Source organism: Choloepus didactylus, chromosome 6 (assembly GCF_015220235.1).
Source record: "Choloepus didactylus isolate mChoDid1 chromosome 6, mChoDid1.pri, whole genome shotgun sequence".
Classification (NCBI taxonomy): Eukaryota; Metazoa; Chordata; class Mammalia; order Pilosa; family Megalonychidae; genus Choloepus; species Choloepus didactylus.
In genome coordinates this window covers 75328186-75342451 of record NC_051312.1, presented here as the reverse complement: position 1 = coordinate 75342451, position 14266 = coordinate 75328186, and the positions used below count along the sequence as shown (strand labels likewise).

Sequence of the window (14266 nt, the reverse complement as noted above, 5' to 3'; positions counted from 1 at the left end):
AGATCGATCACTTTGACTATGCTAGTTCTCATGAGAATCTCAAAATGTCGTTGCTGTCGGTGTCATTCAACACCTGGAATTGACCAAATGATGCAACTGTGAGTGCTAACTGTGTTCTTATCCAAGTCTTTGGTCCCTGTTTTAGTTTCCCAGCTGTGAAAATAAATACCATACAGTGGGCTGGGTTAACAACAGGAATTTATTTGCTCGTGGTATCAGAGGCTAGAAGGCTTGCTTCCTTCTTGGGGTCAGTGTCTTCAGGTGCGCTTGCAATCTTTGGGGTTCCTTGGATTTTCTGTCACTGTATTATGCACATGCCAGTGTCTTCTCCTTTCTCAACTGGATTCCATTGACTTCCAGCCTCTGAGTGTTCTCTGTGGCTTTTTTCCTTGTGGGCTTATCTAGAAGGTCTCCAGTAATTAGGATTAAGACCCATCCTAATTCAGATGGCCGCACCTTAATTAAAAATAACATCTTCAAAAGGTCCTATTTATAATGGGTTGACACCCACAGGAATGGATTAAGTTAAGAACATAGTTTTCTGGGAAGTAGAACTCCAAGCCACCACAGTCCCTTTGTGGATATAGATGGCCTTATATTAATGGATGTTAATATTCTCAAATCATGCATAATGCAATATGTTTGGAAACATTTTGTGAAGTATAAGCATTAGACACAAATTAGATCTCTGTTTTGATATTATAATCGGATGACTATTGAAGTAAATATATGTTATGAAATCATTTAATTTCTTCAAATATCTGTTGGTTTTTATTTCAATAGGCACCATACCAAATAAGATGGAGACTGGAAACCATACATCTGTGACAGAGGTCATTGTTTTGGGGTTAATAGAGGATCCTACACTTTGTTCCATCTTCTTTGTAGTTTTTCTAGGAATTTACATTGTTACCATTTTGGGCAATATAAGCATAATTACATTAATCCGAAGAAGCCCTCAGCTTCACACCCCAATGTATTTCTTCCTCAATCATTTGGCCTTTGTAGATATTGGGTATTCCACATCAGTTACACCTATCATGATTGTGAGTTTTCTAAGAGGGAGAACAACCATGCCTCTTGGTGGCTGTATAGCCCAGCTTGGCTCTGATGTTATCTTTGGAACGGCTGAGTGCTTTCTATTGGCTGCTATGGCCTGTGATCGCTATGTGGCCATCTGCTTCCCACTTCTCTACTCCACATACATGTCTTCCAGGGTCTGCATTGTCTTACTGGTAGCTTCCTACCTGGGTGGATGCATGAATGCCTCATCATTTACTGGCTGTTTAATGACCCTGTCCTTCTGTGGCTCAAATGAAATCAACCATTTCTTCTGTGACCTCCCACCTCTAGTGAAGCTTTCTTGTACTCATGTTTATATTGCTGAAATATCTCCTGCCATCTCAGCTGGGTCAATCATTGTAATCACATTGTTTATCATAGTCATTTCATATGTCTACATCCTCCAGTCAATCCTGAAGATGTTCTCTACTGAGGGAAGGCACAAGGCTTTCTCAACCTGCACCTCTCACCTCACAGCAGTAACTTTGTTTTATGGGACGGTTACATTTGTTTATATTATACCGAAGTCAAGCCATTCCCCTGAATATGTTAAAGTAGTGTCTTTGTTCTACACAGTGGTGATCCCCATGTTGAACCCTTTTATCTATAGTTTGAGGAACAAGGAGGTGAAAGAGGCCCTGAGAAAATTGATGGCTGGAACACATTGGACTTTTTGAAAGAAACCAAATGTAAATTCAGAAATTGCAAAAAGATAGTTTGAGAAACATATGTGATGGATATTTATGTTGGTCATTTTCCTTAGTTTGTATGAAGAAATATAAATATAAAATGCCAGTATGTTGAGTATTGCCAACTTGATTTATAATTTTCGTTGTCATAGAAATCTGCTGGGTTCAAATTGAATGTTTTATTTCAGGGTTAGTATAACTACAAAATGTAGTTTCCCTTTTTTTCTTCTCTACCCAGTATTTAAGAAGTATATGATTAGAGATTTTTTTTTCTTCAATTAAGTTAGTCTCTTTTGAATGCTATCTTATAAATAAATATCTCAGAAAGCATCTTGTACTCTTTGGAAATGCAGCTGATGGTAGTGCTGACAGTCTAGTTCTTTCTCTGGAAGAGTTGGCCTCCCTTATATAAGGGTTATCATAATCTTTGGAAATAATGATATTGGGGTCTTGTGCAATTCTACTGAGATATATTCACATACCATACACTCACCTGAAGTGTACAATCAGTTGATCACAGTATCATCATATAGTTGTGCATTCATCTCCACAATAAATTTTTGAACTTTTTCATTACTCCAAAAATAAAAAATAAAAAAATAAAAAAATAATAAAAATTAAAATAGAAGTAAAAAAGAACACTTAAAATCTCTTAGCTCTCCTCTCCCACATTATTTATTTACTTTTTGTCCCCATTTTCTACTCATCTGTCCATACACTGGATAAAGGGACTATGAGCTGCAAGGTTTTCACAATCACATGGTCATGCCATGTAAGCTATATAGTTGTATGATTGTCTTCAAGAATCAAGGAGGGAGGTGGGGCAAGATGGCGGATTGGTGAGCTGTATGTTTTAGTTACTCCTCCAGGAAAGTAGGTAGAAAGCCAGGAACTGCGTGGACTGGACACCACAGAGCAATCTGACTTTGGGCATACTTCATACAACACTCATGAAAATGTGGAACTGCTGAGATCAGCGAAATCTGTAACTTTTTGTGACCAGAGGACCCGCACCCCTCCCTGTCAGGCTCAGTCCCGTGGGAGGAGGGGCTGTCAGCTCCGGGAAGGAAAAGGGAAAACTGCAGTGGCAACCCTTATCAGAAACTCATTCTACCGATCCAAACTCCAACCATAGATAGACTGAGACCAGACACCAGAGAATCTGAGAGCAGCCAGCCCAGCAGAGAGGAGACAGGCATAGAAGAAAAAGGACAAAAAACTCCAAAATAAAAGCGGAGGATTTTTGGAGTTCTGGTGAACATAGAAAGGGGAAGGGCAGAGCTCAGGCCCTGAGGCTCATATGCAAATCCTGAAGAAAAGCTGATCTCTCTGCCCTGTGGACCTTTCCTTAATGGCCCTAATTGCTTTGTCTCTTAGCATTTCAATAACCCATTAGATCTGTGAGGAGGGCCATTTTTTTTCTTTAATCCTTTTTTCCTTTTTCTAAAACAATTACTCTAAGAAGCCCAATACACAAAGCTTCAAAGACTTGCAATTTGGGCAGGTCAAGACAAGAATGGAACTAAGAGAGCTCTGAGACAAAAGGCAATAATCCAGTGGCTGAGAAAATTCACTAAACACCACAACTTCCCAAGAAAAGGGGGGTGTCCGGTCACAGCCATCATCCTGGTGGACAGGAAACACTCCTGCCCATCGCCAGCCCCATAGCCCAGAGCTGCCCCAGACAACCCAGTGTGACGGAAGCACTTCAAATAACAGGCACACACCACAAAACCGGGCGTGGACATTAGCCTTCCCTGCAACCTCAGCTGATTGTCCCAGAGTTGGGAAGGTGGAGCAGTGTGAATTAACAAAGCCCCATTCAGTCATCATTTCAGCAGACTGGGAGCCTCCCTACACAGCCCAGCAGCCCAGAACCGCCCTGGGGGGATGGCACTCACCTGTGATATAGCACAGTCATCCCTCAACAGAGGACCAGGGGGTGCACGGCCTGGAAGAGAGACCCACTCGCAAGTCCTAGGAGCCATACGCCAATACCAAGGACTTGTGGGTCAGTGGCAGAGACAAACTGTGGAGGACTGAACTGAAGGATTAGACTATTGCAGCAGCTTTAAAACTCCAGGATCACCCGGGAGATTTGATTGTTAGAGCCACCCCCCCTCCCTGACTGCCCAGAAACACACCCCATATACAGGGTGGGCAACACCAACTACACACGCAAGCTCGGTACACCAATTGGACCCCACAAGACTCACTCCCCCACTCACCACAAAGGCAAAGCAGGGGAGAACTGGCTTGTGGAGAACAGGTGGCTCGTGGACGCCACCTGCTGGTTACTTAGAGAAAGTGTACTCAACGAAGCTGTAGATCTGATAAATTAGAGATAAGGACTTCAGTTGGTCTACAAATCCTAAAAGAACCCCATCAAGTTAAGCAAATGCCAAGAGGCCAAAAACAACAGAAAATTATAAAGCATATGAAAAAACCAGACGATATGGATAACCCAAGCCCAAGCACCCAATTCAAAAGATCAGAAGATACACAGCACCTAGAGCAGCTACTCAAAGAACTAAAGATGAACAACGAGACCATAGTACGGGATACAAAGGATATCAACAAGACCCTAGAAGAGCATAAAGAAGACATTGCAAGACTAAATAAAAAAATAGATGATCTTATGGAAATTAAAGAAACTTGACCAAATTAAAAAGATTCTGGACACTCATAGTACAACACTAGAGGAAGTTGAACAACGAATCAGTGACATGGAAGATGACAGAATGGAAAATGAAAGCATAAAAGAAAGAATGGGGAAAAAAATTGAAAAAATCGAAACGGACCTCAGGGATATGATAGATAATATAAAACATCTGAATATAAGACTCATTGGTGTTCCAGAAGGGGAAGAAAAGGGGAAAGGTCTAGGAGGAGTATTCAAAGAAATTGTTGGGGAAAACTTTCCAAATCTTCTAAACAACATAAATACACAAATCATAAATGCTCAGTGAACTCCAAATAGAATAAATCCAAATAAACGCACTCCGAGACATATTCTGATCACACTGTCAAACACGGAAGAGAAGGAGCAACTTCTGAAAGCAGCAAGAGAAAAGCAATTCACCACATAGAAAGGAAACAGCATAAGACTAAGTAGTGACTACTCAGCAGCCACCATGGAGGCGAGAAGGCAGTGGCACAATATATTTAAAATTCTGAGTGAGAAAAATTTCCAACCAAGAATACTTTATCCAGCAAAGCTCTCCTTCAAATTTGAGAGAGCTTAAATTTTTCACAGACAAACAAATGCTGAGAGAATTTGCTAACAAGAGACCTGCCCTACTGGAGTTACTAAAGGGAGCCATACAGACAGAGAAACAAAGAAAGGACAGAGAGACTTGGAGAAAGGTTCAGTACTAAAGAGATTCGGTATGGGTACAATAAAGGATATTAATAGAGAGAGGGTAAAAATATATATGAGAAACATAAACCAAAGGATAAGATGACTGATTCAAGAAATACCTTCACGGTTATAACTTTGAATGTAAGTGGATTAAAATCCCCAATTAAAAGATATAGATTCGCAGAATGGATCAAAAAAAATGAACCGTCAATATGTTGTGTACAAGAGACTCATCTTAGACACAGGGACACAAAGAAATTGAAAGTGAAAGGATGGAAAAAAATATTTCATGCAAGCTACAGCCAAAAGAAAGCAGGTGTAGCAATATTAATCTCAGATAAAATAGACTTTAAATGCAGGGATGTTTTGAGAGACAAAGAAGGCCACTACATACTAATAAAAGGGGCAATTCAACAGGAAGAAATAACAATCATGAATGTCTATGCACCCAATCAAGGTGCCACAAAATACATGAGAGAAACACTAGCAAAACTAAAGGAAGCAATTGATGTTTCCACAATAATTGTGGGAGACTTCAACACATCACTCTCTCCTATAGATAGATCAACCAGACAGAAGACCAATAAGGAAATTGAAAACCTAAACAATCTGATAAATGAATTAGATTTAACAAACATATACAGAACATTAAATCCCAAATCACCAGGATACACATACTTTTCTAGTGCTCACAGAACTTTCTCCAGAATAGATCATATGCTGGGACATAAAACAAGCCTCACTAAATTTAAAAAGATTGAAATTATTCAAAGCACATTCTCTGACCACAATGGAATACAATTAGAAGTCAATAATCATCAGAGACTTAAAAAATTCACAAATACCTGGTGGTTAAACAACATGCTTCTAAACAATCACTGGGTTAAAGAAGAAATAGCAAGAGAAATTGCTAAATATATAGAGACGAATGAAAATGAGAACACAACATACCAAAACCTATGGGATGCAGCAAAAGCAGTACTGAGGGGGAAATGTATAGCTCTAAACGCATATATTAAAAAGGAAGAAAGATCCAAAATCAGAGAACTAATGTATCATCTGAAGAAGCTAGAAAATGAACAGCAAACCAATCCTAAACCAAGTAGAAGAAAAGAAATAACAAGGATTAAAGGAGAAATAAATGACATAGAGAACAAAAAAACAATAGAGAGGATAAATATCACTAAAAGTTGGTTCTTTGAGAAGATCAACAAGATTGACAAGCCCCTAGCTAGACTGACAAAATCAGAAAGAGAGAAGACCCATATAAACAAAATAATGAATGAAAAAGGTGACATAACTGCAGATCCTGAAGAAATTAAAAAAATTATAAGAGGATACTATGAACAACTGTATGGCAACAAACTGGATAATGTAGAGGAAATGGACAATTTCCTGGAAACATATGAACAACCTAGACTGACCAGAGAAGAAATAGAAGACCTCAGTCAACCCATCACAAGCAAAGAGATACAATCAGTCATCAAAAATCTTCCCACAAATAAATGCCCAGGGCCAGATGGCTTCACAGGGGAATTCTACCAAACTTTCCAGAAAGAACTGACACCAATCTTACTCAAACTCTTTCAAAATATTGAAGAAAATGGAACACCACCTAACTCATTTTTTGAAGCTGACATCAATCTAATACCAAAACCAGGCAAAGATGCTACAAAAAAGGAAAACTCCCGGCCAATCTCCCTAATGAATATAGATGCAAAAATCTTCAACAAAATACTTGCAAATCGAATCCAAAGACACATTAAAAAAATCATACACCATGACAAAGTGGGGTTCATTCCAGGCATGCAAGGATGGTTCAACATAAGAAAATCAATGTATTACAACACATTAAAAATTTGAAATGAAAAAATCAAATGACCAGCTCAATAGATGCTGAAAAAGCATTTGACAAAATCCAGCATCCATTTTTGATAAAAACACTTCAAAAGGTAGGAATTGAAGGAAACTTCCTCAATATGATAAAGAGCATATATGAAAAACCCACAGCCAGCATAGTACTCAATGGCGAGAGACTGAAAGCCTTCCCTCTAAGATCAGGAACAAGACAAGGATGCCCGCTGTCACCACTGTTATTCCACATTGTGCTGGAAGTGCTAGCCAGGGCAATCCGGCAAGACAAAGAAATAAAAGGCATCCAAATTGTAAAAGAAGAAGTAAAACTGTCATTGTTTGCAGATGATATGATCTTATATCTAGAAAACCTTGAGAAATCGATGATACAGCTACTAGAGCTAATAAACAAATTTAGCAAAGTAGCGGGATACAAGATTAGTGCACTTAATTCAGTAATGTTTCTATATGCTAGAAATGAACAAACTGAAGAGACACTCAAGAAAAAGACACCATTTTCAGTAGCAACTAAAAAATCAAGTACCTAGGAATAAACTTAACCAAAGATGTAAAAGACCTATACAAAGAAAACTACATAACTCTACTAAAAGAAATAGACGGGGACCTTAAAAGATGGAAAAATATTCCATGTTCATGGATAGGAAGGCTAAATGTCATTAAGATGTCAATTCTACCCAAACTCATCTACAGATTCAATGCAATCCCAATCAAAATTCCAACAACCTACTTTGCAGACTTGGAAAAGCTAGTTATCAAATTTATTTGGAAAGGGAAGATGCCTCGAATTGCTAAAGACACTCTAAAAAAGAAAAACGAAGTGGGAGGACTTACACTCCCTGACTTTGAAGCTTATTATAAAGCCACAGTTGTCAAAACAGCATGGTACTGGCACAAAGATAGACATATAGATCAATGGAATCGAATTGAGAATTCGGAGATAGACCCTCAGATCTATGGCCGACTGATCTTTGATAAGGCCCCCAAAGTCACTGAACTGAGTCATAATGGTCTTTTCAACAAATGGGGCTGGGAGAGTTGGATATCCATTTCCAAAAGAATGAAAGAGGACCTCTACGTCACAGCCTACACACAAATTAACTCAAAATGGATGAAAGATCTCAATATAAAAGAAAGTATCATAAAACTCCTAGAAGATAATGTAGGAAAACATCTTCAAGAGCTTGTATTAGGCGGCCACTTCCTAGACTTTACACCCAAAGCACAAGCAACAAAAGAAAAAATAGATAAATGGGAACTCCTCAAGCTTAGAAGTTTCTGCACCTCAAAGGAATTTCTCAGAAAGGTAAAGAGGCAGCCAATTCAGTGGGAAAAAATTTTTGGAAACCATGTATCTGACAAAAGACTGATATCTTGCATATATAGAGAAATCCTACAACTCAATGACATTAGTACAGACGGGCCAATTATAAAATGGGCAAAAGATATGAAAAGACAGTTCTCTGAAGAGGAAATACAAATGGCCAAGAAACACATGAAAAAATGTTCAGCTTCACTAGCTATTAGAGAGATGCAAATTAAGACCACAATGAGATACCATCTAACACCATTTAGAATGGCTGCCATTAAACAAACAGGAAACTACAAATGCTGGAGGGGATGTGGAGAAATTGGAACTCTTATTCATTGTTGGTGGGACTGTATAATGGTTCAGCCACTCTGGAAGTCAGTCTGGCAGTTCCTTAGAAAACTAGATATAGAGTTACCATTCGATCCAGCGATTGCACTTCTCGGTATATACCCGGAAGATCGGAAAGCAGTGACATGAACAGATATCTGCACGCCAATGTTCATAGCAGCATTATTCACAATTGCCAAGAGATGGAAACAACCCAAATGTCCTTCAGCATATGAGTGGATAAATAAACTGTGGTATATACACACGATGGAATACTACACGGCAGTAAGAAGGAACGATCTCGTGAAACATGACAACATGGATGAACCTTGAAGACATAATGCTGAGCGAAATAAGCCAGGCACAAAAAGAGAAATATTATATGCTACCACTAATGTGAACTTTGAAAAATGTAACACAAATGGTTTATAATGTAGAATGTAGGTGGACTAGCTATAGAGAGCAATTAAGGAAGGGGGAACAATAATCCAAGAAGAACAGATAATCTATTTAACATTCTGGGGATGCCCAGGAATGACTATGGTCTGTTAATTTCTGATGGATATAGTAGGAACAAGTTCACAGAAATGTTGCTATATTAGGTAACTTCCTTGAGGTAAAGAAGGAACATGTTGGAAGTAAAGCAGTTATCTTAGGTCAGTTGTCTTTTTCTTACTCCCTTGTTATGGTCTCTTTGAAATGTTCTTTTATTGTATGTTTTTTTTTTGTTTGTTTGTTTTCATAGAGTCGATTTAAAAAAAAAGTTAAAAAACAAAAACAAAAACAAGGAAAAAAATATGTTGAGCCCCCTTGAGGAGCCTGTGGAGAATGCAGGGGTATTGGCCTACCCCACCTCGATGGTTGTTAACATGACTACAGACATAGGGGACTGGTGGTTTGATGGGTTGAGCCCTCTACCATAGGTTTTGCCCTTGGGAAGACAGTTGCTGTAAAGGAGAGGCTAGGCCTCCCTATAATTGTGCCTAAGAGCCTCCTCCCGAATACCTCTTTGTTGCTCAGATGTGGCCCTCTCTCTCTAGCTAAGCCAACTTGAAAGGTGAAATCACTGCCCTCCCCCCGACACGGGATCAGACACCCAGGGGAGTGAATCTCCCTGGCAACATGGAATATGACTCCTGGGGAAGAATGTAGACCCGACATCGTGGGACGGAGAACATCTTCTTGACCAAAAGGGGGATGTGAAAGGAAATGAAATAAGCTTCAGTGGCAGAGAGATTCCAAAAGGAGCCGAGAGGTCACTCTGGTGGGCACTCTTACGCACAATTTAGACAACCCTTTTTAGGTTCTAAAGAATTGGGGTAGCTGGTGGTGGATACCTGAAACTATCAAACTACAACCCAGAACCCATGGATCTCGAAGACAATTGTATAAAAATGTAGCTTATGAGGGGTGACAATGGGATTGGGAAAGCCATAAGGACCACACTCCACTTTGTCTAGTTTATGGATGGATGAGTAGAAAAATAGGGGAAGGAAACAAACAAACAGACAAAGGTACCCAGTGTTCTTTTTTACTTCAATTGCTCTTTTTCACTCTAATTATTCTTGTTATTTTTGTGTGTGTGCTAATGAAGGTGTCAGGGATTGATTTAGGTGATGAATGTACAACTATGTAATGGTACTGTGAAGAATCAAATGTATGATTTGGTTTGTGGTATGTGAATATATCTCAATAAAATGAAGATAAAAAAAGAATCAAGGATACTGAGTTGCAGTTTGACAATTTCAGGTATTTCCTTCTAGCTGTTTTACCGCATTAAAAACTACAAAGGGATATGTATATAATGCAGAAGAATAATCTCCAGAATGACCTCTCGACTCCATTTGAAATCTCTCAGCCACTGAAACTTTATTTTGTTTCATTTCTCTTCCCCGTTTTTGGTCCAGAATGCTTTGCTTTCTCAGTCCTATGATGCTGGGTCCAGGCTTATTCCCTGGAGTTATGTCCCATGTTGCCAGGGAGACTTACAGCCCTGGGAGTCATGTCCCACAAAGTGGGGAGGGCAGTGAGTTTACCTGCAGAGTTGGCTTAGAGAGAGAGGCTACATCTGAGCAACAAAAGAGGTTCTCTGGGAGTGACTCTGAGGCACAATTATAAATAGGCTTAGCCTCTCCTTTTCAGTAACAAGCTTCATAAGGGCAATCCCCAATATCAAGGGCTCAGCCTACTAAACTGGTAGTTCCCAGTGCTTGCAAGAATATCAGGAATTCCCCAGGTGAGGAAGTTTAATATTACCACATTTTTCCTCAGTCCCTCAAGATGGCTTTGCAAATACTTTTTATTCTCTGTCCAAGTTACTTTGGGATGTACCAGGGCTTCACACTAACCTGTACAAATCAACCAGGTCTCACCCCCTCCCTATTCAGGGTTCCATGTAATTACAGTGTTTTAATAAACTGACCATACAAGTTAAACTATATAGTGTGCTACAGAGAAATATAGGTTTTGTACCAAATGAACATCTCTACCTTTGGTCTCACATAGAAGTTGAAGTTTCAAAACACAGTATCATCCTTTATCCTTTAGTCTGATTTACCTTGGCTGCAACCAAGTCCATTTCTTTCATATCTCTAATTGAAGTCTGATCTCTTATTCAGCTTTTTAAGCAATTGCTATATGGGGCAATGCAGACGTTCATAGCTGCTGAACTCTGGCTCTGAGTCTCAGGTGTCACACAGATACCTAAAGTTACAGGGACCAACTAGGTTTTACACAGCTCAGCATCTCAGAATTTAGAAATAATGATTACGGCTAATGAATGGATTTGACTGCTGTAAAAGCTTACAATATGAGGCGTTTACAATGAGAATTCCCCTGATAACCTATGCTCTCAGATTCAATTCTCAGAGTTTGCACATTATAGTTAGTCCATATAAGGGAGGTGTTTTAATGTTTGTCTCTTTGTTTCTGGATTCTTTCACTCAATATCCATTCCTCAAGGTCCATTCACCTAGTTGCATACCTCACAACTTCATTCCTTCTTGCTACCACTCAGTATTCCATTGTGTAAATATATGCCACAGTTAACCATTCCATTTATTAGTCAGTGTACCCTTAGGCACCTCAATCCATTGAAAATCATGAATACTGCCATCATAAACACCAGTATGCAAATGTTCACTTGTGTCGCTGCTCTCAGTTATTCCAAGTATATACCCAATAACAGGGTTGCTTCCTGTGGAACCAACACACTGCCTTCCAGATGGGCTGCACCATTCTATTTCCCCACCAACAGGGAATAGGTACATTCCTCTTTCCACATTTTCTCCACTTATATCCATCTGTTTATTTTTTAAACAGTTTTGTTCACACACCATACAGTCCATCCTAAGTAAACAGTGATTCCTGGTATAATCAAATAGTTATACATTCACCATCACAATCGTTGTGAGGACCTGTCCATTTCTTCCTCAAAGAAAGAAGAGTAGAAAAAAAAATGAAGAGCAGAAAAGTAAAAAATATAAGGAAAATAAAAATAAAATAAAATGCAATGATAAGGTCTGAGAACACCACCACCAAGAATCCCATACCACTCCCTTATATTCCCATCTTGTAGATATTAGTTTTGGTATATTGCCTTTGTTATAATTAATGGAAGCATGTTACAATGTTACTCTTAACTATAGACTCTAGTTTGCATTGATTGTATTTTTTCCCCTGTGCCATCCAATTTTCAACACTTTTCAATGTTGACATTCATTTGTTCTCCCTCATGTAAAGACATTCTTATTTTTGTACATTTAATTATCATAATTGACCACTCTAGGTTTTGCTGAGTTATGTAGTTCCAGTCTTTATCTTCTATCTTTCCTTCTGGTGTCATCCTAGCTTTCTTCTTTCAACTGTACTCACACTCATTTTTTTTAGAGTACTTATAATATTGTTATACCATCACACAGTAATTTCTGGATCTATACACTCAATCCTTTTGAACCTTCTGTATTCCTTCAGTATCAAATGCCCAATCTCTGACCTCTTTCTATGTCTTGATAACCTGTGTTCTCAATTTTAACTCTCAATGTTCACTCATCCATGTTAGTTAATATTAATGAGACCATACAGTATTTGTCCTTTTGTTTCTGGCTAATTTCATTCAACATAATGTCTTTTGTCTACCATTTTGTCTTTTGAAGTTTATATGTCATTTTATTTATTTTTCTCACCCCTCTCTTTTCTCCTTTACTGATAGATTTCATTTCTACACTCTTCTCCAAACCTCTCTCTCTTTGCTTTTCCTATCTGCCTGTAGTGCTTCCTTTTCTATTTTTTGTAGAGCAGGTATCTTGTTCACAAACTTGTCAGTGTCTGTCTGTCTGAAAGTATTTTAAACTCTCCCTCATTTTTGAAGGACAGTTTTGCCAGATATAGAATTCTTGGTTGGTAGTTCTTCTCTTTCAGTATCTTAAATATATCATACCACAGCCTTCTCACCTCCATGGTTTCTGCTGAGAAATTTGCACATAGTGTTATCAAATTTCCCATGTATATGTTGGATTGCTTTTCTCTCGCTGCTTTCAAAATTCTCTCTTTGTCTTTGATGTTTGATAATCTGATTAAGTATTTTGGAGTAGGCCTAGTTGGATCTATTCTGTTTGAGGTATGCTGTGCTTCTTGGATCTATAATTTTATATCTTTCATAAAAGATGGGAAATTTTCAGTGATTATTTCCTGCATTATTCTTTCTGTCCCCTTTCCCTTCTCTTCTCCTTCTGGGACAACCATGACATGTATATTCATGTACTTCTTGTTGTTCTTCAGTTCCCTGATATCCTGCTCATATTTTCCCATTCTTTTCCCTGTCTGTTCTTTTGTTTGTAGGATTTCCATGGCCTGTCCTCCAGTTCATGAATCTTTTCTTCTGCCTTGTCAAATGTGCTGTTGTTTGTCTCCATTGTGTTTTTCATCTCTTCTGTTGTGTCTTTCACTCCCATAAGTTCTGCTATTTGTTTTTTCAAGCTTACAAAATTCTTCTTTATGGTCATCCAGTGTCTTCTTTATATCCTTCATCTCTTGCTACATTTTCCTTCAGCTCATTGATTTGATTTAGAAGATTTGTTTGAACATCTTTAATTAGTTGTTTCAACTCCTGTATCTCACTTGAAGTGTAAGTTTGTTCCTTTGACTTGGCCATATCTTCATTTTTCCTTGTGTGAACTGTAATTTTTTATTGTCTAGGCATCTGGTTTCCTTGATTACCCCAATCAGATTTTCCCAGACCAGATAGGCCCATGTCCAGGAGGAGGTTGTAATCAGGATGAGACCCAGTAGATTGTCAGACTTTCCTGAGAGGCCTCTGGACTTTGTGCTTTTCCTATCCTGCCCAGCAACTGGTGCTTGTCAGCCCGAAGCTCCCCACTGGTGTAAAGAGATGTATTGCCTTTGATACTAAGCTGACATGGTCCCTGCCAGTGACCAAAGGTGAATCAGAAGCCAAGTTTAAGCTGTTTCTGTTTGTTTTTCTTTTCGTTTTTCTCCAGACCCTGGGGTCTGAATTCTCTGAGGGAGGACAGCCACTTGAATTGGGTTCTGCCACCCCTTTTCTTAGGGAAGATAAGCCCTTTAGGGAATTATCTCCTTCACTTGACTTCTTCATCTCTCTATCTTAACTCCACTGTTGCCTGG

At 38.8% G+C, this 14266-nt stretch overlaps 1 protein-coding gene across 1 annotated transcript; it reads left to right on the top strand.

Annotated features, from left to right (window-relative positions):
- Positions 1-800: 800 nt before the first annotated feature.
- Positions 801-6891, top strand: LOC119536476 (olfactory receptor 481-like; the record flags this gene model as incomplete). The annotated part of the gene is made up of 2 exons (XM_037839288.1): positions 801-1712; positions 6874-6891. Coding segments are annotated over exons 1-2 (930 nt in total), but the record flags the coding sequence as incomplete, so codon positions are not given.
- Positions 6892-14266: the final 7375 nt, after the last annotated feature.